Source organism: Pristiophorus japonicus, chromosome 1, assembly GCF_044704955.1.
Source record: "Pristiophorus japonicus isolate sPriJap1 chromosome 1, sPriJap1.hap1, whole genome shotgun sequence".
In the NCBI taxonomy this organism is placed as follows: Eukaryota; Metazoa; Chordata; class Chondrichthyes; family Pristiophoridae; genus Pristiophorus; species Pristiophorus japonicus.
In genome coordinates, this window is record NC_091977.1 from 168,818,238 (window position 1) to 168,843,140 (window position 24,903).

At 44.8% G+C, this 24,903-nt stretch overlaps 1 protein-coding gene across 4 annotated transcripts in view; it reads right to left on the bottom strand.

The window, feature by feature from the left end:
• Positions 1 to 22,854, bottom strand: part of rhobtb3 (Rho related BTB domain containing 3) — a 205,433-nt gene extending 182,579 nt beyond the window's left edge. For all 4 annotated transcript variants that reach the window (XM_070884793.1, XM_070884785.1, XM_070884803.1 and 1 more), the window contains exons 1-3: positions 22,641 to 22,854; positions 22,223 to 22,448; positions 1,524 to 1,716 (exon numbers count right to left, since the gene is read on the bottom strand). In XM_070884793.1, the coding sequence (XP_070740894.1) occupies positions 1,524 to 1,716; positions 22,223 to 22,448; positions 22,641 to 22,642 (421 nt within the window). In that variant the 5' untranslated portion in view covers positions 22,643 to 22,854. The remainder of the gene's footprint in view (positions 1 to 1,523; positions 1,717 to 22,222; positions 22,449 to 22,640) is intronic.
• Positions 22,855 to 24,903: the final 2,049 nt, after the last annotated feature.

Here is a 24,903-nt window from a genome sequence, read left to right on the forward strand (position 1 = left end):
AAACACATAGCAGCAACTTACCTCCAACCCCACCCGAATCTCTCTCTCTCTCTCTCTCGTGTGAGTGAACCAGGGACCGAAAATGAGACTGGACCGGGAGAATGGGGACCGAGAATGAGACCAGACCTGCAAGCCCTTCAGGCGGGGTTGGAGGTAAGTTGCTGCTATGTATTTTTCAATTCTTTTAGTGTGTCCGGGCATCTGCTGCGCCGATTTCCTGACTTGCGTCGATTTTCTTAACGCTCCGGAAAGTTTTTCTACAGAGGCCACATACGCTGGCCTAAGCAGAAATGGAGTAACTCTCAGCTGGCCAAACTTCCCTAAATGGCCAGAATTTGTGCAGGTGGCTGGTTACGCCCCCTTTGGCTGAAAAAAAAACTGACCTAAAAAAATCATAAGTAACTGAGATACACTGGTGCAAATTGATTGGAAAAACTGTGTTTTTTCCACTTAAGCCAACAAAAGCGGCCTGCTCAAAAAAAACGACGCAAATCACTGGGGAAAACTGAGCCCCATGAGTGTTGTCCTTGATATCACTCACCAGCTCTTTCTCGTATTCACTTTTTGCAACTCTTACCACTTTCTTTGTATCACTTTGCTGTTCGCAGGATCTCTACTGATCTTTGTTTTTGTATAAGCCCTTGCTTTTAGTTTTATATTATCTCTCACTGCCCTTATTGACCAAGATTGTTTAATTACACATATAGCGATCTTGCCCTTTAGGGGTATTGTCAGGTCTTGTATTCTACCAAATACTTTTTTGAATACCTCCCACTGTTCATCCTTAATGTTAATTGTTAATAATTCTGTCCATTCTATTGTGGTCAATTCCCGCCTCACCCCTCCAAAGTCAACCTTACCTAAATGTAAAACCTTGCCTTGATTTTGTGACTTACCCTTCTCCTTCTCAAACCTAATATCGAATTCAATCATGTTATGGTCACTGTTAGATTACCATTAGATTATTGACTAATTCAGGCTCATTACTTATCACTAAATCTGCAATGGCCTGTTATGAGAGGGGACTTCTTATTTTCCAGTGTGTATACATGCATGCACTCATTCTTTCCAGCAAGAGTCAGTGGACAATGGACAGCAGAAAACACCCTGACTGATTTTTCCTCCATTTTTTAGCCCAGAGATACTGTGGCCAATGTAGCACTCCCCACCAATTTGGCAGAGATCAGCTAACTCATTACACCTGGGATCAAACCGGAGACCATCTTGGTCTGTTTGACTTAGTACAGCACCATGTAATATGTTTGTCTTCTGAGCCATTAGCAGGAAGTGTACCTTATTTTTTTATTTGAACATGGTAAACACTGGGAATGTGGCCTGGTAGCATAGATTAGCAGGAAAGAATATTGACAGAATGTGGCATGTTTTCTTCAATTTATGACTAATTTAATACCTATGAATCATCACATTGGCAGAATGACTGTTACAGGAAATACACCAACACTATCATACATTGTTTTCCCATGATGTATTTGAAAGGTATGTGCACAACCTTCATTACTCACCATTTTGTCTTGTACCAACAGCAGCAATGATTACTGGAACTGTCCACTGGTTTAATATCCTCTTAATTATCGGCACATAGTTATCTTTCACTTCTTGAAATGAGGTTTTGTCGTTGACGGAATATTTGAGGATGATGATGTCTGCCAACCCAACCACATTCCGCGATCTATACCAGTCATTGTCGAATAAATCCTAACAAAGAGATGATGAGAACTTTCAGTGAGTGACATTGGAAAATCAAAATGGAACTGGGTAGTTAGAATCTTTCCATGTATTATTTTATTCTGATACATTTTTTCATTCTTAACCACAGATTGTACTACAAGTCAGCACTACTAACTTAATTATGCACAGGATTAGAAAGGATTCCAGCATCACCTGATCATGTTACCTTCAGAATCCTTTTAATAGCTGAGCCGTCACCAAGATCCAGGTTGGTGATTGGGACGTGGGCAGCTACAACAGGAGCGGCGAGGTCGGGGCGAAGGAATGGCGAGAGATTGCAGAGGGATGTGATCAGTGCCCAGGAAAGGTGTGAGTTTGGGGCCAGGGGCAGCATGGACCAGCCCACACTGCGATATGTGTGCGCACTAGGCCTGTGCAGCAGAGCTGGTCTCCAGTCGTCTAGGGTAATCCATGCCACTGGACCAAGACCTAGCTCTGTCAAATCCGTGTGGTGGCTGGTGTGCAACGATCACCAGATGTTTAAAAAATCCACGCACAGGCATCTTCCACACTTTAAGATTTAGGTCGGGATCTGGAATATTAGGTCCTTCATTGAAACACCTGTGAACTTTTTGACGTGGAAGCAAGTCAATCCTTGATTCGAGGGACTGCCTATGATGATGACTGCTCACCATTCTCCCTCCCAAAACATGCACAAAGTACAATTCACTGGCAATCATTTGATGGAAGAATCCACTCAGAAGGCATTGGAGGCAAGTATCCCCAATACGGCAAATTAAAGGGCAACCTGATAGCTAAGCACGTTTGGTAATATTAAATGGTGATTCTGCTTTATGTAACTTTGTATAATAAATATGGATTAGCATTGCAATTCTTTATTTATTACTGCTGAAGGTAAGACAATTAAGAAAGATTTAATATAAAAACAGAAAATGTTGGAAACACTCAGCAGGTCAGGCAGGATCTATGGTGAGAGAAATAGAGTTAACATTTCAAGTCGATGACCTGTTCATTAACACTCCTAAACTTAAAACAATAAACATTGACAGCTACCAGAAGGGTTATTGAGATTGATAACCTATCCAGTAGATTGACAATAAATGCTCTCCTAGCTACCCAGTCATGTGGGCATGTGTCCGCTTCCACATCATGTTTATGATAGGAAGACATTTTTTCATTACTTTTTGGTTTTAGTGACAATTTCTCCTGACTGTTCCCATCCAGTGGCCATGGTGTACAGGGAAAGAGCAACAAGCTGCAGGAAAGCACAGGAACGGTGACCATGTTTCAGGCATGTGGAATTTTTTGGTGTAGAGTCTGTGCACTTTCAGCTCAGGACATTGAGATTGCGCTTGATCATTTGTGAATTTTGGGAGTTCACAATGGTTAGTTTACTAAATGTATATTAGATTTGTCAAACTTTGCAAATATACTTGTAAAACAATCACGTTTGAACTATCAAAAGACATTGACTAAAAATTCAATTCGGCCTAAAAAAGGGCACAGGGATCATGATGCACAATCAGCCCACGCCCGTTGAAAGTAGTGCATGCAACACGCAACATTCATGCTGCCTGCTAATTAACATTATTGATGCGTGCAGCCCAGTGCTGCAAACGCTGCTGAGTGGCTGAGTGTTCAGCACGGGGCCCAAGTTCTTGCGAGATTAGCACTATTTAAAGCTAGCCATCACTTTTAAACACAGTCGACACTGCACCTCTTAAAGGGGAGCAGCATTCTGTATTCAGCATCTCATTGTCAAGGCAACTGTCAGGTAGAAAAAGTGTACCTAGGTTCTCCAACGAAGCACTAGAGGCTTTAGTGCAGGGGGTAGAATTGGAGGAGACAGGTCCTCTATTCACAGGGGGCCAGGAGGTCCTCCAGACTCACAGTCAGAAGGCAGCGGGAGTAGATAGCTGAAGTGGTCACTGCTAGCAGTCTTGCCCCAAGGAATTGGATCCAGTGCCAAAAGAGATTTCATGACCTCACACGAGTGGTCAAGGTCAGTGAATGTATCTTCAAAAGCCATCTCCCACCAACTATATCACGAGCCTCACACACTGTTCAAAGCACCAAGCCTCCATCACTCATCTACCAACAATTTCTATTAATCACAACTCATACCTCACATTCATAGCTTCACCTCACCCTCAACACATTTACCACTGCTGCAAGCCTCACACCCACATCTCACACCTTGCACGTACTGCCAGCTATTCAACCATGACAGGCACATCACCCAAACACACTGCACCACACTCACTGACACTCGTCTCTTTCTCTTGCTGGGCAAGGTGGCGCATAACAGGAGGCAGCAGGGGCTACCCAAAGGGGCACAGCCAAGCCTGCATAACCGTACTCCGATGGAGGAGACTATGCTCGACATTATTGGAAGGCCCATCACAGGCCGTGGTGATCAGCAAGGTTGAAACCATTGAAGATAACGGTATGCTCATACCTAATCCTCCTTCACAAATCCCACTTCCCCATCATGCACAATCTCTTGTCACTTACAAGCTGCAGATGGTATAAACATGCACATCTTGCTTCCACCCCTCCCCTCACCACAATCCGACCCTTGTGCCTCTCTCCTTTCAGATACCCAAGAAGTCCAAGCTTCCCAGCCAGTTTAGGAAAAGCATGAGATGGAGAAGAGACACTGTCACTCGATCTCACACACCTAGGCAACAGTTCAGAAACTGGCACTGTGCGTATTTTAGAGGGCAGTATAGAGGCGGAACCTGCACGTGGTGAGTTACGAGAGCAGGGAGAAAGGGTAGCGCAGGTGACAGCTCCCCGGAGGGCGAGGTCACACATAAATTCTGCTGCAGAGGACTCAGATGAAGACTTCACTGGGATGGCCTTCAGAAGAAGGCGATGTCAGGAGCGCTTGGTGCATTGACAGGCCTGCCAGTAAACCTGTTGTCACCATCAAGGAGCATGGAGAAGTCCAGCTCCAACCTTGCATAGGACTTTGCAGTGTAAGCTCAGACTTCTGTCATGCAAGCTCAGCTTTCTGCCATACAAGCTCAGACTGCTCTCATGCAAGCTTAGCTTGTTGCCACTGTTATGTCTTTAATACTCTTATGAATGACTCCACGAGGTTGAGTATTGTACTTGAGCTGTTGTGACCTTAGTCCCATTTATTGTAACTCCAGAGTGAGGCACAAGCATAGTGGGCAGTCTTTTATACTGGGCCCTGCACACCTATGCAGGTGACCCTCAGGTCTCCCACCACAGTGCCCTCTGGTGGCACACCTTATGTGACTATACAGTTAGTATACATGGTCTACATACATGACATCACTTCCCCCCCAAGTCTGTAATGCAACTTGACTAGTACAATGACGGTGACCTGGGCTTTGCTCTTCCTGCTTGACCATTGGAGGGTCCATTCTAGCTTGGGTGGGTTGGTAGTGAGATATGTTGCCAGTGGAGATCCCCGTGGTTTCTGGTTGTGAGTCCATGACTACTCCATTCTCCCCCCCACATAGAGATCATGCTAATGGCCCGTTACATGCAAGTTACATTCAAGTTCATCTCATGGGTTTTACATTTACATCTTGGTACATTTGTTGGGTGCATTACAGTTGTGTTTCTTTTTGTGTGGTACATTTACATGATCAGTGCAGGTATATCAGTACAGGTACACAAGGACAGTCTAGTTCCAGCACAGCCGGATGAGATCCGGGTCGTCTGGTGGCAGCGCAGTGCCCCATGCTAGTGGGTCTGTGACGAGGTGAGCTCATTTTGCTCGAGTTGCCGGAGCTCAGGACTTGCGCCGTTACTCCTAGTGTCGGGCAGGCCCAAAGACAGCTGATGTGTCTGTGACTTCCCTGTCCTTTTCGTCTGCACAGTGTCGCTGCTGCTCCCTGGGAAGTGGTCTGAACGAGTGAGCGTTTCGTGTAAGCAACGGTGGGGCTGCCTCGTCTTGACTAGCAGTTCACAGAGGACTGCTAACTCGCTTTCCTTGAGGGCACTATTGTGAGTACCCTCTAGTTTGGGATCCTGGTTGGTCCAGGTCCCGTTCAGAGGAGCCATTGCAGGTGACTCTGCTCTTGGGCTGGTGGCGAGTGGGTTTGTGGGCTGCGTCTTTTCCACCCGGATGATGGGCGACAGGAACCGACTGTGAGCATAGGTGCAGTTTACTGGTTCTGGCCCGTGGTGGTTCATGCCATCGGGTGCCTGCAATGTTAAATTGATCTGAGGCAGGGTATCGCTACCGGTGCCTCTGCTCTCCGGGGATCGTTTACTCTGCGGCTTGTCTACTTCTGTCAGCTGTGGGGACACTTTATGATTCATCGTTCTGGTCCTGGGGACGTAGGCTACAGCATTGGGTAGCCCGCTGGACCTGTATACAACCGTTAGATATTCGCCCACTACATTGGCTGATTGCAATTTGCACCCGACATCGCTCAACAACATTTTGCTCATCACAGCTGGACTTTTACATGGTAACCAAGTTCAAGCAGTTCATTCAAAAATGGCGGGTTGCTGGCCTCCTTTAAAATGGCCTTACTACTTTTACCCCAATTGTTTTCCTTGCATGGAATCATGTGTTGTTGCTCCATTAGCGCTGCACCTCATGGTTTGGACACTATCTTTTCCCTGACAAGATGTAGACTGCCGCGATCTTCTTTCCCAGGGATTCTGCCACTGAAGCTGGGAAGGCGCCCCCGTATCCAATCTTTCTCCCCAGGAGTCCTGCCACTGAAACTGGGAAAGGGCGTTTCGGGTCGTCTCGGCTGGATCATCGTCACGCAGTCGTGATGAGCAGTCTGTGCCTCGGAGGCTGCGTGGATCTGCTCTCTGGTGCTTGGTTCACAAGGTGGGGGCTTGTTCTGCCTCTGAGCACAGGGGACGTCGACGGCTGGAGGGATGAAGTTTTCCCAGTTATAATGAATCTTCCCCATCCATCTTCTTCCAAGTAGCATTGGTCCACCACCTGAAACACCAGACTGATTCCCGGGATGGCAGGACTGACACATGAGGAGAGACTGGATCGACTGGGCCTGTATTCAGTGGAGTTTAGAAGGATGAGAGGGGATCTCATAGAAACATATAAAATTCTGACGGGACTGGACAGGTTAGATGCAGGAAGAATGTTCCCGATGTTGGGGAAGTCCAGAACCAGGGGTCACAATCTAAGGATAAGGGGTAAGCCATTTAGGACTGAGATGAGGAGAAACTTCTTTACTCAGAGAGTTGTTAACCTGTGGAATTCTCTACCGCAGAGAGTTGTTGAGGCCAGTTCATTAGATATATGCAAGAGGGAGTTGGATATGGCCCTTACGGCTAAAGGGGTCAAGGGGTATGGAGAGAAAGCAAGAAAGAGGTACTGAGGTGAATGATCAGCCAAGATCTTATTGAATGGTGGTGCAGGCTCGAAGGGCCGAATGGCCTACTCCTGCACTTATTTTCTATGTTTCTAGGTTTCTAATCCACAATGATAAATTGTGCACCGTGCCATTATGGGATACACTTACATCCACACTACCAACTGATATCATTTCCTTGGTGTAGGTGCGCAGCTTTGCCTGAACCGAGACCAGCTTGGGTCGTTCAGCTTGATCATTCCATAGCCTCTTAAAGGCTTCCTAGCTCATTATTGACTGACTCGCCCCCGTGTCCACTTCCATGAAGACTGGAACGCCATTTATCTCGACTTCCATTATCACTAAAGGACAATCTGTGGTGCAGATATATACTCCATACACTTCATCCTGGGACTGAGCGGTCTCTCTAGCCATCTCCTCATAATCCACACTGGATTCACAGCCATCTGCTGACTCCTCTTCCACGTGGTGAGTCACAGCTCTTTTGCACATTCGCTGGAGGTGGCCCTTTGTGCTGCAGCCTTTGCACACATAGTCTCTGAACCGACACTGATGAACCCTGTGATTACCTTCGCAACACCAGCATGGTACTACTCGACTTACGTTTGCACCCCTCGGCTGACTCTGAGTTAAAGGACTCGGGGGCCTGTACGCTCTGCCCTGGGCAGATTCACGTTCAACACGTGAAAGGCGCCATTCTATTTCCAGTACTTGCCGGGTTTGAGTCCTGAGAGTGAGTCATCATCTGCTTGGAGCTGCAGCTTGAGGTCATGAACGCCTGGTTGATGCTGATGGCCTTCTGCAGAGTGACGGTGGTTTCAGCAGACAGTAGCCTGTGAAGAAGGGCCTCATGACCGATGCCAATTACGAAGACGTCCCGCAATGCATCGGCGAGGGATGCGCCAAATTCACATGGTCCTGCCAGTCTCCTGAGGTCGGCAGCGTACTTCGCGATTTCCTGGCTCTCGGAACGGCGGTGTGTATAAAATCGATGCCTGGCCGTAAGGATGCTCTCCTTCGGTTTGAGTTGGTCCCGAGCACTTTCAGCTCCTCGTATGACTTGGTCATTGTTTTCCCTGGTGCAAGCAAGTCCCTGACGAGGCCGTAGACCGCGGGCCCACAACTGGTCAACAGGATAGCTCTGCGCTTATCTGCCAGTGTGGCCGGATCATCGCCTACCAGGTCGTTTGCTACGAAATATTGTTTGAGCCGCTCCGTAAAGTCTTCCCAATCTTCACCCTCTGAGAATTTTTCTAATGCGCCAATGTTAGTCATTTTTGCGTGAAAGTTCATAATCTCGTCGCCAGTTGTTATGTTTTTAATATTCTTATGAATGATTCCATGAGGTCTAGTATTGTACTTGAGCTATTGTGACCTTAGTCCCATTTATTGTAACTCCAGAGTGAGGCACAAGCATGGTGGGCAGCCTTTTATACTGGGCCCTGCACATCTATGCAGGTGACCCTCAGGTCTCCCACTGCACACCTTATGTCCTATACATGGTCTACATACATGAAAGCCACCGAGCGCAGACTGGTGCCACCATGGCTGAGTTTATCAGTGTGGAAAGAGACTTGCAGTGTGTCAGAGCAGTCCAGCAAGCTGGCCCCAACAGATCACTAGGATTGCTGAGGTGCCAACCCGGGGGAGTGACAGTGGCTCCGTGGAGCACAAACCTGCTGTCCTCTCTCAGGATGACAACATTTGTACTTCTACCAATGCCACAACACCAGTGCTCTTCAGTCAGCCCAGACTACTGCTGCCCATGCAAAGGTGGTGCAGTCTATAGCCGGTCCTTGTAGGCCCAGAGTTGTTCAAGGTCATCCTTCGAGGCCATCTGCAGTCTCACCTATGGAAAATCAGCAGCCTTCCACCAGCCATGCTGCAGCCAGTGGGGTAAGTACTTCATAGGAGCACTAGGACAGGCAAAGGCACACGGAAGACAGACACTAAGGGAATGCACAAGGATGATTAGTTGATGATGATTAGTTGATTTTGTTATGTAGTATTGGATTGAATGATTTCTAAATATGTTTTGGAATGTTTCTTTTGTAGTGGCTTTCATTTCATTTATGTACCTAGGAGGAAGCTGTGATGTTCTGTGATAGAAGAATGGTAAGGTGGAGAAGTGGTGAGCAACAGGGATCTGCAGTTTCATTCAGGGGAACCAGAGTTGAATGATGCACGCACAGGCAGCCCGTCTGGAACGCTGATGTGCAGGCTGCCTCTTCCCTTCCTCTTCGTCCTCATCCTTTTCCTCCTGAGGTAGTCGTGGAACCTGTGGTGGCAAGGGCTGCACCCTCATGAGGGCCAAGTTGTGGAGGGTGCAGCAGACCACCAAGAATTGGAACACCCTCTCCGGTGAGTACTGGAGGGCTCTTCTCGAGCGGTCAAGGCAGTGGAATCGTTGTTTCCGCACCCTGATGGTCTGCTTAGTGACATTCCTTGTGGCAGAATGACTCTCATTATGAGTGCTGGCCACAAGTGGTGGGGTTGCGGAGGGGTGTCATCAACCAGGTGAAGAGCCCTTGTCTCTGAACAGCCACCCTTAGGTCAACATGGTGGCTGGAAGATTGCTGGCACAGCGGACTGGCACAGGATGAAGGCATCATGACCGTTGCCAGGATACTGGGCATTCACCATCATGATATGCTGGGCATGGTCAGACACTAACTGCACATTATGTGAGTGGTAACCTTTGCGGTAACGGATCATCTCACCATTGAAATGCAGTGTCCGTAAAGTGTGTGCAGTCGATGGCGCCCTGCATCATGATAAACCCGATATCCTTGAAAGTCACATGCGCGCTTCCCCAGCTTCTCTCTGTTTAGAGAGAAAACAATGAAGTCCCCTTTCCAAGCACACTGAGCCTGTGTGACCCCTTGACGGCAGACTGTGAGATGTTAGCCATGTCGCCTGTTCCAGCCTGGAAGTATCTGCTGACAAATAACATTCAGGGCCAGTGTCACCTTGAGGACCACTGGCAGCACCGTCGTCGACCTGCTCTGAGGCTGCAGGGCTGCTTCCAAAGAGGTGGCAGAGTTCTGTGATCACTTCCTTGGTGAAGCGTTGCCGCCGAACACACTGCTCCTGGCTTAACTGCAGGTAGGAGAAGTGCTCCCTGATGACTCCAGGTGGGCAAGGCCTCCGGCTGAGAGCCCTCCTCTCTGTCATGCTCCAGCACGAGTGGGCCTCCAACTACAGCCCCCATGACTGGGTACAAGCGGTGTACTCAGAGGCCTTCCAGTAGCAGCCAAGGCCTTTCAACATCCAGCAGCACTCCCTGCACACTTTAACAACTTTTTTAATGTCTTCCAGCAACCTCTGCAAGAGTCAGTATGAAAGCAATAATCAACTTACCTGCAAGTTGGATGTATCCCTTTAAAAAATGCTCGTTGGGGGGTGCGGGGGGGGCGGTCCCTCATGCAGCTGATAGTAAACGTTCAGCTATGCGTGTTTAGGAGAGGGCGGTGAATGGTGACGTCGAAAATGGCAGGTCGTGCGTCAAGTCAGCATCAGGATCTGCCTACTCTGCATACTGCCATTGCACACACGTACCACCCGAGCTATCACCCTCACCAAGATGGCGAACAGCGCAAGCCACACCAGACGCAGGTGGAAGTGAGGCAGACGCCATTTTATTTTTTAAACGGCCATAACTACCGGTGCTAAGGAGCTGAATTTCCTGGCCATTAAGTGGTTTAGATCTACATTTCCGTAGAGGTATATGCCTTTGGATGAAATGTGGCAGATCTGATTCTGAAAAGAGGTACTAGAAATTAAATGGTTTGATTGACCTTTTTGTTAACCCTGCATTCTTACATTTTTTAATTATCTTCATCAGCAATAACTGTCAGAAATCTACAAAGTGAAGGTTAAGAAATATAATTATAAGAGAGATGTGCCTGTGTCATTACTGGAGATTTCTCAATTTAGACTCTGCAAAACATCTTGGTAGGAAGCTTAGTGTCTGCTGACATTGGCACAACAGTACTTTCTAATCGCATTCCCACATGGAATAAACTTTGTAATCCCCTGATTGCTGAAAGTAAAATATGAATGAATCCTTCATGCAGTAAGATTGATTCTCGATGGGCACATATGAAGAAGATGTTCTAAAAGATAACTATATCCCAGAAGTCTTGAAGGTGATACTCAAGGTAATTCTCAGCTAGATTAATTACAAATGTTTCATATTATAAAAAGCACAATAAGCAATCTATGAAAACCATTGTACATGAAATCAAGGCTCAGTTTCAAACACGCCCAAAGACATGATCTTATGGACCATCAGGCAAAAGAAATACAAAGTAAGCACCTTCACAGGTCATAAATTGGAATTTTTCTTGCTTCAGGTCAAAGCTTTTTGAACAGAAGGTCAAAGCAAACGCATCAACTTTGATGACTGGAATTGGCTGACTCATTGCCCCTACTAAGCACCCATGGGGAAGATTACTCCAAATTGCACACGAATGCATTCAGCCGTACAAGATTGTTAAAAGGAGTTACTGTTTTTAAATTCCATGGGCCCTACAGAAGAATGATGTACAGACCTTTATGAAATATTCCCTTTCCTAAACTATCCCAGGAAAAAAATGATTTCCATTATAAACCCCTGTACCCTGTGGAAGATAGAACAGGGCAACTGCAATGCTACATTACAAAATACCCTGACCACTGATGGCTTTTTACAAAAAAGGTTGACATACTACCTCCCCCATTCTATGGACAGCAATTGCCTTTGTATTGTCCGAACGTCAAAATGTCAATTATACCTGTATTACTGAAACCTCACAATTATCTCTTTTTATATGTATAGCACTCTGACATTCAACTTATAGCATTCATCCAGCAGTGCAACAGTTGAATCAATACATCTTGATCTCCTCCATGCCTTTCAATGGGACAATGAATACCACTATCCATTTTGCACAATCATTATTGACAGACTCAATGGCACACATCTCAGCATGCCCAATATTGTCTGTATTGGGAGATGACTCTGTAATCTGTGGGCCCAAAATAAAAATGTAAATAGTTCTAGCATATATTTCACTGACTCACAGAAGAACGAGTTCTGCTGCTCTGTTGTTTGTTTTAATGTTAGGAGTCTACCTGGCTGCATCCACTTTTTCACATTAAAATGATTCAATATTAAATTTATAAAATCCTTGCCCCAGTATTTTTTTAAACTGGCTTCACAGCGCACTAATGTAATACTCCAGAGCAGCAAGGTTTAACAGATGGACAGCTGGAGGGTCTTTCATGTACTTGGCTTCAGTGTACTCACAAGCCCGATTGCGACCCGATTTCCAAGTTAAACTACCATATTTGTGTTGATGTGCTCCCAAAACTGGTTTGCATTGATGCGAAATTGGCAGTATAACTGCACTCTTAGAGACCATGCTATATGTACTTGTCATATAGAAAAAATGGAATCTGAAAAGGCAGTATGGCATTGTTTCATGGATAAAAACTGCTGGCATCACTTTAGTTAACTAATATTCTATCAATCAACAAATGATCCTAATGGTCGAGGAGTGATCCTATTGTGGAAGAACTTCATTAATTTCGTAAAACACAGTTTCATATTGCTGACTTTCTCAAAATCTTTAGTAGATATCAATCTGTCAGTAGTAATTTCCGAGAGGAAGTTAAGGATGTATGTCACAGAAGTTTGTGAACCATACAATAGATATGCAATACATGTACATAGTAATTGTTGGTGGACTTCTGTACTCAATCAATTAATTCTCATTGCAAGATTTTTTTCAAAGCAGTTCATTTAAAAAAACACGAATTTCTATATTTAGCATCTCACTTTAATTTGTCAGATCAATTTCCATAAGAAAACATCAAAAGGAAATTATGTTTTGTATTGAACAAAGAGCCAAAACTCAAATTAAGAAGCCCGCATGATTCTGACCTCCCCTTGGTTCATTACTTTAATTATTTCTTCCATTACCCCGCTGGACTTTCTATTTTTGACCTCCTATACTGCTCCAACCAACAACAACACAACTGGCATTTAACACACAACAGGAATGTTATCAAACAAAATTTAACACCAAGCTACACAAGGAGGTATTAGGACAGAAAAGAGGTATATTTTAAGGAGTGTCTTAAAGGAGGAGAGAGAGGTAGAGAGGCGGAGAGGTTTAGAGATGGAATTCCAGAGGGCCTATGCAGCTGAAGGTATAGCTGCCAATGGTGGAACAATTAAAATTGGGGATGCACAAGAGGCCAGAATTGGAGGAGTGAAGAGATCTCGGAGGGTTGTCGGGCTGGAGGAGATTATAGAAATAATGAGCAAGGGCATGGAGGGATTTGAAAACAAGGATGAGAATTTTAAAATCGAGATGGTGTCGAACCAAGGACAACACAGGCTTCAGGATCAATAACTCATGAACATCGTTCAACACACCAGTGTGAACTTCAGCATAAATTCACCAATCCTACCCCTTCAGATGGGAACCGCTGTTAAGGGGAGTGCAAGTCAGAGAATTGGTTCTGTATTGTCATAGACCTATCTATGATGCAAGTTCTCCTCGAGCACAGATTCCTGCTGGCAGCTTGGGATCAGTGAGTTTTACTCCAATAACTTCAGACCTTAACTGTCCGCCCAATTTTCCTGCTGGATTTTTCCAAACACAGTCCACTGCATTATCTTCCATTTTGGAGTTGTATTTGACTTACCCTCAGTAGTTCCAATGTGCTTTCCAATGCCTGAGATGTTTACAGAACATTTGACCTCTTTCCAACATTTTAAAATCAATTTACGGGCTATTAAATCCTATGGCTATCGCTTTGTGAAAGTAATTAGTACAGCTGATCTTTTGTTGTTCTTCCCTCCACCTTTTATTGCGAAGTTGTAAAAAGAGGTTTTGCCTGCCTGAACACAAGGACTGGTGCCATAAACTTTTTGGCCCCAAGTTTCCACATGATTTGCTCCTGATTTTTAGGAGCAACTGGTGTAGAATGGAGTATCTTAGAAATCGGAATTCTCCACATTTAGTTTGCTCCAGTTCTAGTCAGGTAGAACAGTTTCACTTTGGAACAGAATTTTATTTTCAAAAGGGGGCGTGTCCGGCCACTTACGCCTGATTTCAAAGTTTCGTGAGTGAAAACTTACTCCAAACTAACTTAGAATGGAGTAAGTGAAGATTTTTGTACGCTCGAAAAAACCTTGTCTACACTTTAGAAAATCAGGCTTGGGTTACAAATTAGGCGTAGGGAACAAGGTGGGGGGGGGGAGAGGGGGGAAGGGAAGTCATTAAATTCTACAATCAATCCTTAGTTATACTTATACAAATATTATACAAATAAATCCAACCTGAATAAAAATTTATAAGCAAAGAAAAGATTAAATAAACCATGTTCCTACCTGTGTGAAAGTGCTTCAGGCAGGCCTTTCATGTTGGAGACAGGCAGGGGTGTGGCGTCAGTGTCTCGACGGCAGCGGCAGCAAGCTTTGAGCTGAGCTGCAATGCTTGAGGCAGGCCTTCATTCTCTTCGTGGCTGGCCGCGAAGTAGCAGCACCGGACGGACCCGAGGCCATTCAGCCATGAGATATCAGCGGCGTCAGTGGCTGGCCGGCAGCCGAAGAATCAGTGGACTGATGTGAGGCCATTCGGCCATGAGATAGCAGCGGCGTCAGTGGCTGGCCGGCAGCCGAAGAATCAGCGGACCGATGTGAGGCCATTCGGCCATGAGATATCAGCGGCGTCAGTGGCTGGCCGGCAGCCGAAGAATCAACGCAGGACACACGCAGCTCATTAAGGTTCTTGAGGCCATTCGGCCACGCTTTAGGGGCAGCGTCAGTGGCTGGCCGGCAGCCAAAGAATCAGCAGCGGACGGACGTGAGGCCATTCGGCCATAGGATATCAGCGGCATCAGTGGCTGGCCGGCAGCCGAAGATACAACAGCAGCCTTCGAACTGTGAGGGGGACTGAGGCCATTTGGACAGGGAGAGGCAGCCACATCGACAGTTTTATATTTAAATTTGCAGAATGGGTGCTGCATTGTCAACACCACGCATTATTGCAAAGTTGAATTGGCACTCTTATTTCTCCAAACACACAGTCCTTACTTTGCATGCACCAATGCAGCACCGGTTCTGCAAGTTTAGCAGTGAAAAGCTGAACTCACTGATTTCAGCAGGTGATTTATTCAGCAGTGCTGTTAAAAGCACTCCCTCACACACAGAAATATCAAAAAAAAATTAATTACAAGCCTTTGCAGGGGTCCAAGAAACAAATCTTCACTTTTTCTGCAGTATTTTTAAAAATGGCCGAGTGCCAATGTTTGTGTGAGACCGCGCGTGCGCGCAGGGTTGCGGGCACCACGAAGGCTAACTTAAATTGTACCCGCCCCCTGCTACTTAGAAAATCGGCGCGAGTGTTAGGCTCCGCCCCCTGCTGCGATGAGCGCGCTGCGCCAAGCAGACATTCAGCTCCCAGAATATGACTTTTTTTTAGGCGCAGTTTTCGGCGCGAAAAACAGGCGCCCAGCTCGGAGGTGCACCGTTTTCGTCGCGGCACGAAACTTGGGGCCTTTAAGTGCAATATCGTACTGCTTTCTGGGATTCTATTTCCCTCTATAAGAAGTACATGGCATAGTCTTAATTTAAGAGTGTAGACACACTGCTAGTTTTTGGAGCTCATCAACATGCAAGTCTTTGATAATGGCAGAGAAAATTAAAGTATCTGTTTCATAATGGTGCTTCGTACAATGATTTAAGGTACTGGTTAGAAGTTGCAAGAACATAATTCATTCCAGTAAATCCAGTAAAACTGTTGTAAAGAAACAAACAAACTAGAAAAAGAGGAAACACTGAAGTAAAAAGAATGATAATAGTGCCAAAATACTGAAAGAGAAAGAAAAAGTAAGAATCAGAGGAAATAAATCCAAGACTCTTTCTAACAAAGAATGCTGAATATGTCTTTTTCAAAATTATTCAAAATGCATTTGAAAATGCCTGAGGGATCTGAAAATCACCATAATTGATGTTATGCACTCCATCTTATATTTTCATTAACAGATGTGGAGATTGCACTTGGACCTCTATTTATTTATAGAAAAACCGAAACATAATTTACTGCTGTAATTTGTCAATGTTTTGCAGATTGGCTAGGATGATACAATAATTGTACTTGATTTACTGATGTTTGATGCCTCATTTAGCAATGGGATCTGATTGTGTCTTTTACAAGTAAATGCCTGCTACTTTGTTGATGAAATACTGTTAATCAATGGAAAAGTGTGTATTGGTACTTAAGATAAAGGAAACTAGAAGAAAAGTGCTTAGGTTACAAAATTGGTGGCTGCACATCTATCCAATCCTCAGCAATGCAGTGAGGAGAAAGGGAACATTAAAAGGTATAGAACATGGGGCATTTGTCCCATCAAGCCTGGTTTCGCCACAGAACATGTACAATCTACCCTCTCACAGACTCCACCCCACCAAGTTTATCGTCGACAAGAAAGTTCTGCTTTAATATTCTGTTCCTCAAATGTAATTATGCAAAACACCAGAATTTTCATCCATCTTCACATTCCCATTATCACCCTGGCCTGCTCTACTGCTTACATAATTCCCATTGGTCCCAATGATGTAGGATCCACTGTATATGATGCAGTTTATTGTGTATGTATCATTCAATCTTTAGTGGGAAAGTGGGATAGGTTTTTCTCCAGAATTAGGTCATCTGAAATTCAGGCTGTCCAAAGCCAAAATCTAAACTTGAAGGCAATATGAGCTAAAAATGTCCAGTCAAGTAATGGTTTTGCAGCTGGACTAGCAACCCAGAGAGTTGTGACATAAAATCCCATCAGGACACATTGTGAAAATGAATTTAATAACATCGAATAATTTATGGGCTGGCACCAGGAAAAAATAACCATGAGAAGCTGCTGGATTGTTGTTAGAAGCCAACTGGTTGACAAATGTCATTCAGGGACATTCGACCCTATCTGGCCTGGCCTACACATGACTCCAGTCCTATACTAAGTAATTGACTCTTAATGTTTTCTGATGTGGTATAGCGAGGGTTGCAAGGAAAAGGCCTATCACCATCTTCTCAGAGTTACTGGAGATGGGCTATAAATGTGGCCTTTCTAATGTTAACACATCTTGAGAACATAAAATATAGTCACTTAGTGTAAACAAAGTGCTCAAAATCTCTGTCCCTCAGCCAAATCAACCTTTGATTGTTGCACTAATATTAAATGAAGTAGTGCAATACTGTCCACAAACTACGTTGAATATCTTTTTGTTCACTGAGTTTCTTTCTTAACATCTAGTTTTAAAATAATATAAAGAATGGTCTAGGACATGACTGATCAGTGTGCTCAATGTTAGTTGTGAGAACATTTTTGAGACCATAAGGCCATTTATATCAATTAGCAACCGCCTAGATGTCCATGAGGACATCACAGCTTTGCCATTTAAGGCCAATGTGACTGAATTATTCAGATTTTCAAAATGCAATTAATTAATTTCTTTCTAAGCAGCTCCATTAAATCAATGGGGATCGGTATTATTGTTTTCTGCTGGTAGAGATCTATAGGTGTCAACTGTTTTGAAATTTAGTTGAGCTTCACTCCCATGAAGCTATAAAGAGGACAGTAAAATGAAAATTTCTCATACCAGATAACGGTTTTTTTAAGTTTGCAGTAGAAAAACTAAAGGTGAGGCAGCATGCATTGAAAGTACTTCCTTACGCTCATATTAATTATTCTATATTATGACAATAGTGACTAACCATGACAACTTGAGAAGGAATTTCTTCTCCCAGAGGGTTGTGAATCTGTGGAATTCTCTGCTCAAGGAAGCAGTTGAGGCTAGCTCATTGAATGTTTTCAAGTCACAGATAGATTTTTAACCAATAAGGGAATTAAGGGTTACGGGGAGAGGGCGGGTAAGTGGAGCTGAGTCCACAGCCAGATCAGCCATGATCTTGTTGAATGGTAGAGCAGGCTCGAGGGGCTAGATGGCCTACTCCTGTTCCTAATTCTTATGTTCTTATGTTCTTATTGAATATAATGCAAGGGTCCTTCCACTGGCCCACTTCTTGAAAATGTATGTTATTCAAGCATCTGCTGCCTCACATTTCATTGTATATTTTCAGCTCTCAGATATTTTTTTTTAAATGTTGTGACTTTTGTGTTGTCTTCACTGAGACAGAGCTTTACTCATTTCATTCCTAAGTGTCGTGCTCCATCTGTTGCCAAGGTAGATCTTGTGATCAGAATTCTGTATTGCTCATCATCCCAAGTGCTCACTTACTAGATATCCACCTGAATGCCAGCTGCCAAGCCTTAGCAGTGCATCAAAAAAGTAATATTCCATTCACATACTGCCTCGAACATCTATACATTTCCCTTTCGGGAAGAAAGCTTGATCACCAGTACTCCCAGCTATGTTAAGTTGCAAATAGGATAACACACTCGCACAATGACTGTCATTGAAATGATACTGCAGTTTGTTACATGAAACTCGCACTTCATTAACACAAGCTAATAATAGGTGCCCTTAGCAGTTCCCAAAACAGTACAGTACATTCTGATTGATTTACTTCTAAATAGTCACTACCCAAGAACAAGAGATCTGGATACTTAGTAGCACTGCCTTTACTCAGCATCATCATAGGCAGTCCCTTGGAATCGAGGAAGACTTGCTTCCACTCTCAGCATGAGTTCTTAGGTGGCTGAACAGACCAATAGGAGAACCACAGTCTCTGTCACAGGTGGGACAGACAGTGGTTGAAGGGAAGAATAGGTGGGGAGCCTGGTTTGCCGTATGCTCCTTCCGCTGCCTGCGCTTGATTTCTGCATGTTCTCGGCGACGATACTCGAGAAGCTCAGCGCCCTCCCAGATACACTTCCTCCACTTAGGGTGGTCTTTGGCCAGGGACTCCCGGGTGTCAGTGGGGATGTTGCACTTTATCAGGGAGGCTTTGAGGGTGTCCTTGTAATGTTTCCTCTGCCCGCCTTTGGCTCATTTGCCATGGACGAATTGAGTAGAGTGCTTGCTTTGGGAGTTTCGTGTCTGGCATGCGAACTATGTGGCCTGCCCAGCAGAGCTGATCAAGTGTGGTCAGTGCTTCAATGCTGGGGATGTTGGCCTCGATAAGGACACTAATGTTGGTGCGTCTGCCCTCCTAGGGGATTTGTAGGAACTTGCGGAGACATCGCTGGTGGTATTTCTCCAGCGACTTGAGAGGTCTACTGTACATGGTCCACGTCTCTGAGCCATACAGGAGGTGGGTATTACTACTGCCCTGTAGATCATGAGCTTGCTGACAGTTTTGAGAGCCTGGTCGTCAAACACTCTTTCCCTCAGGCAGCCAAAAGCTGCACTGGCACACTGGAGGCGGTGTTGGATCTCGTCGTCAATGCCTGCTCTTGTTGATAGGAGGCTCCTGAGATAAGGGAAGTGGTCCACGTTGTCCAGGGCCATGCCATGGAGCTTGATGTCTGGGGATCAGTGCTGTGCGGCGAGGACAGGCTGGTGGAGGACCTTTGTCTTACTGATGTCTGTACTATAATTACATGGAAAGCACAACTGCAAATATATAAAAAGACTTGCATTTATACGGACTTCCCAAAGTACTTTACAGTCAATAAAGTACTTTTTGAAGTGTAGTCACTGTTGTAATCTAGGAAATGCAGCAGCCAGCAAGCTCTGAGACATTTCAATGTGATCATGACCAGATAATCTGTTTTAGTGATGTTGATTGAGGAATAAATATTGACTAGGATAACTTCCCTGCTCTTCTTCGAAATAGTGCCATAGAATCTTTTACATCCACCAGAGCGGGGAGAGAGGACCTTAGTTTAATTTCCCATCCAAAAGAAGGAACCTCTGACAGTGCAGCAATCCTCAGTACTGCACTGGTGTGTCAGTGTAGATTTTTGTGCTCAAATCTCTGGTGTGGGACTTGAATCCACAACCTTCTGACCCAGAGGCGAGAGCGCTACCCACTGAGCCACGGCTGACCACTATATATGGAAATATAACCAATAACATACATGGAGGAAACTATATTATTTTCTTTACCTTTTATAGCTTTACAGTCAAGACTAATTTTTTTGTGAATATTAAACTAATTCTGGGTGTTAATTTGAAAATACTTTAATAGTAATTTCAATATCTGGGAACTAATTTCTGAAGGAAAGTTCCTTTACATGTCCAGAACTGAAATCTTGTTAATGTGAAAAAGTGTATATTAGGAAAATATGTTAGTAGCTCATCTCCCATGGCATTGCTCACATGCAGTTTAGGATCGGAAGTACAGTTGTGACATTTATCTTCTAAGATGGAGTTCCGTTCACCCTGGCACAACCCTTTTATGTCACAGTACAGGTACTCCATGGGGAGGGCTCTAAATAGGCACCTCCTGACTCTCAGGTCAATTAAAGGTTAATTGTTGTGGGAAGTTTCTGTAGATTGGCAGCTCCTTATAAATCCTGGCTTGATGGCATCGAGGAGAGGCCAGAAAAAGCAACAGGAAATAACTGGCTTTCTTTCCCTTTAAAAAAAACCTACAAATGGTCGCGTTGTGATTTGTGTTGGCGGTAAGAATGACACTTGAGATGTGGTATATTTGGACTTTCAGAAGGCTTTCGACAAGGTCCCACACAAGAGATTAATGTGCAAAGTTAAAGCACATGGGATTGGGGGTAGTGTGCTGACATGGATTGAGAACTGGTTGTCAGACAGGAAGCAAAGAGTAGGAGTAAATGGATACTTTTCAGAATGGCAGGCAGTGACTAGTGGGGTACCGCAAGGTTCTGTGCTGGGGCCCCAGCTGTTTACATTGTACATTAATGATTTAGACGGGGGGATTAAATGTAGTATCTCCAAATTTGCGGATGACACTAAGTTGGGTGGCAGTGTGAGCTGCGAGGAGGATGCTATGAGGCTCCAGAGTGACTTGGATAGGTTAGGTGAGTGGGAAAATGCAAGACAGATGAAGTATAATGTGGATAAATGTGAGGTTATCCACTTTGGTGGTAAAAACAGAGAGACAGACTATTATCTGAATGGTGACAGATTAGGAAAAGGGGAGGTGCAACGAGACCTGGGTGCCATGGTACATCAGTCATTGAAGGTTGGCATGCAGGTACAGCAGGCGGTTAAGAAAGCAAATGGCATGTTGGCCTTCATAGCAAGGGGATTTGAGTACAGGGGCAGGGAGGTGTTGCTACAGTTGGTGAGGCCACACCTGGAGTATTGTGTACAGTTTTGGTCTCCTAACTTGAGGAAGGACATTCTTGCTATTGAGGGAGTGCAGCGAAGATTCACCAGACTGATTCCCGGGATGGTGGGACTGACCTATCAAGAAAGACTGGATCAACTGGGCTTGTATTCATTGGAGTTCAGAAGAATGAGAGGGGACCTCATAGAAACTTTTAAAATTCTGGCGGGTTTAGACAGGTTAGATGCAGGAAGAATGTTTCCAATGTTGGGGAAGTCCAGAACCAGGGGTCACAGTCTAAGGATAAGGGGTAAGCCATTTAGGACCGAGATGAGGAGAAACTTTTTCACCCAGAGAGTGGTGAACCTGTGGAATTCTCTACCACAGAAAGTTGTTGAGGCCAATTCACTAAATATATTCAAAAGGGAGTTAGATGAAGTCCTTACTACTAGGGGGATCATGGGGTATGGCGAGAAAGCAGGAATGGGGTACTGAAGTTTCATGTTCAGCCATGAACTCATTGAATGGCGGTGCAGGCTAGAAGGGCTGAATGGCCTACTCCTGCACCTATTTTCTATGTTTCTATGTTTCTATGTCATGGCAATGTGCTGGGCGGACACATGACTTATGTGGACAATATGTAACAACATGTTTGAGAAATTATGCAAATAAATGTTTCAAAAGTAAGACAGATGGGAGAATGTTGTTCTACACAATGAACGAGCTTCTAATAAAATTAAATTCTTTGAAATTGCAAACTTTATATCCGCGCGTTCTCTGTCTCTTCAGAGAAGTCGACGATCAACTGCACATCCCAAAGCAGAAAGGGGCACTACTGATCTTAAGGGGGTGGTGCGTGATCTGATAGGGTGGGCAGCACAGAAATTACATGGCGTTCTTAAATTTCAGATGATCCTAAGCGAGCCGCATTCTGTAAGACCCAAGAGTGGATCGTGAAACTTGCTGCTCCCTTACCCAATTGGGACAGTCGTGAATCAGCACTCGGATTCTGCCGAAGACATAAGCTTGGTACTCGACGAAGGGAGGAAATGTGATGTGGGTGGCAAAGGTTAACAGCCGCCTCTCTTCAATGTGCCGAATAATGGCATGCCTGCCGAAATAGGTGGTGATCAGATCCGGCTGCTGCAAGCTCTCTTCAAAGCCCGCTTTCTCGTTCCCCAGAGCCACGATACGAACCGACCTAAACAAGTAAGAAGTTACACACACAGTCAATGCACTAGCACCAGCCTGAAAATACTCCCGTGCAATACGCGGCGCGCAGCGCTTTGCGGCTTTGTGCTGAGATCACTCTCTCCAGGCTGACTTTCGCACCGAATAGGACTGAACCCCGCAAAAAACACTGAGCATTACCGAGCCGGCGTGTACAACTCACATGATCAATGTTGTCTCGGCAGCTGAACAAGAGCGGGGAGCAAACGGCGCGATTTGTTCATCGTACTTTCGATGCGATTAACAAAGAAACTAGGAGTGAAGCCGCTGTGGCTCTTTGCCCCGATCAGAGAGCGTCAGATCCAGCAGCAGCCAGGGACAGGAGGCGGTGAACTTTACTCTCCTCGGCAGCTTCACCTCCGCGCCCCGTCTGCTGGTTATTAGCCGGGAAAATAACTGTTATTGTTGGGCAGGTCTGGCACAGTCCACGCACAACTGTGCACCGGACAGGTTTTTTTTAGTATATCCACAAGCCCCGGTCCAGTCAGCGGCTTCCGAGTTCTGACGTCAGTGAAGCTCATCAGGCAGAAGAATTAGATTTAAATCCCTTCACAAAACACTAATGCAATCTCAGCGGCCACAAGATTTATCTCCCAGACATCGACTGCCAAGTCCCGGCTACAACTCAACCTTGACTCAAACAATAATAGTGAAGCTAATCGATTATGTAAATAACAAGCGAGAGGTTTCATCAGCAATCGGGACGTCTGTAAGTGTAAAGCAAAATGACAATGGTGGCAGCGTCCTTGGATCAATATACCGTACGTGTCCTCTAACGTGTGTACACAGGACAGCTGGGACTGTCAGTTAATACCATTGTTCAAAACTGGTGACCTGACTGAATAACACAACAGCAATTGAGCATCAGCACTTTTATTGTTGCAGATGGTTTCATTTTTAAACTTTTTCCCCCCCCAAAATACTTATTCCACCATAGGTGCAGAGCCAAGCACAGTCCACCAATGTAGCCCAACAAATGCTGTTGTTATGACAGGTTTCCAGTGCTCCTGCCAAACATGGTACTACACCGGCAATGGGGATAACTTTCATTCTATATGGAAGAGAGGGGGTCAGTGGTATCATGACTGCAAGCGTGATGTCTACGCATGTTCTCTGAACCTCAATATATTTCTAAAATTATACAGGTGCTCAAAATTCATCTTCCAACAAAATGTAGGAGGACCATTACCTATGAATCCCCCAGGAAACCCAGCTCTACCTCACCACCACTTCTCTTGACCCCTTCACTGCCTCTGTGTTGTCAGACTGCTTTTCCGACATCTGATCCCAGATGAGCCGAAATTTCCTCCAATTAAACATTGGGAAGACCAAAGCCACTGTCTCAGGCTGAACAAGATAGTTCGCAACCACAGAATTCTATTTGACCCTGAACTGAGCTTCCAACCTCATATCCTCTCCATCACAAAGACTTACTTGCTTCCACCTCCGTAATATTGCCTGTCTCCAGCCCTGCCTCAGCCCATCTGCTGCTGAAATCCTCATCCATGTTTTATGTTACCTTTAGACTCAACTATTCCAATGCTCTCCTGGCCAGCCTCCCATTTTTCACCCTCCATAAACTTGAGCTCATCCAAAACTCTACTGCTCGTATCCTAACTCGCATCAAATCTCGTTCACCCATCACTCTGTGCTCATTGACCTACATTGGCTCCCAGACCACCAACACCTCAATTTTAAACTAATCATCCTCATGTTCAATCCCAGCATGGCCTCACCTCTCCCTATCTCTGTAACATCCTCCAGTCCTACAACCCTTTGAGAACTCTGCATTCCCCCAACTCTAGCCTTTTATGCATCCCCCACCATTGGCGACCTTGCCGTCAGCCATCTAGGCCCTAAGCTCTGAAATTCCTTCCCTAAGCCTTTCCACCTCTCCACCTCTCTTCTTTAATACACTCCTTAAAACCTGCCTATTTGACTAAGCTTTTAGTCATCTATCTTAATATTTCCTTCTTTGGTTTGGAGCCAATTTTTGTTTTGTTATACTCCTGTGAAGCACATTGGGATATTTTACTATATTAAAGGTACTGTACAAATGCATGTTGTTGTTCAATGTTTCTTATTCTCTGCATTAACAAAATCAGAGAGACATGCAATTTGAAATAGGATTTCTTAGAATTCAATTTTTTAAGCATGCATTAAAAGAAAGAACTTTCATTTATATAACATCTTTCACAACATCCAAAAGCACTTCACAACCAATGAAGCACTTCTGAATTGCAGTCACTGTAATGTAGGGAAATGCAGCAGCCAAGTTTCACAGCTAGGTCCCATACAGAGCAATAAATGACCAGTTTATCTCTTTTTAGTCATGTTGCTTGAGGGATAAATGTTGGCCAGGACATTAGCAGAACTCCCCTGCTCCTTTTTGAGTAGTGCCAAGGGATCTTTTACATCCACTTGAA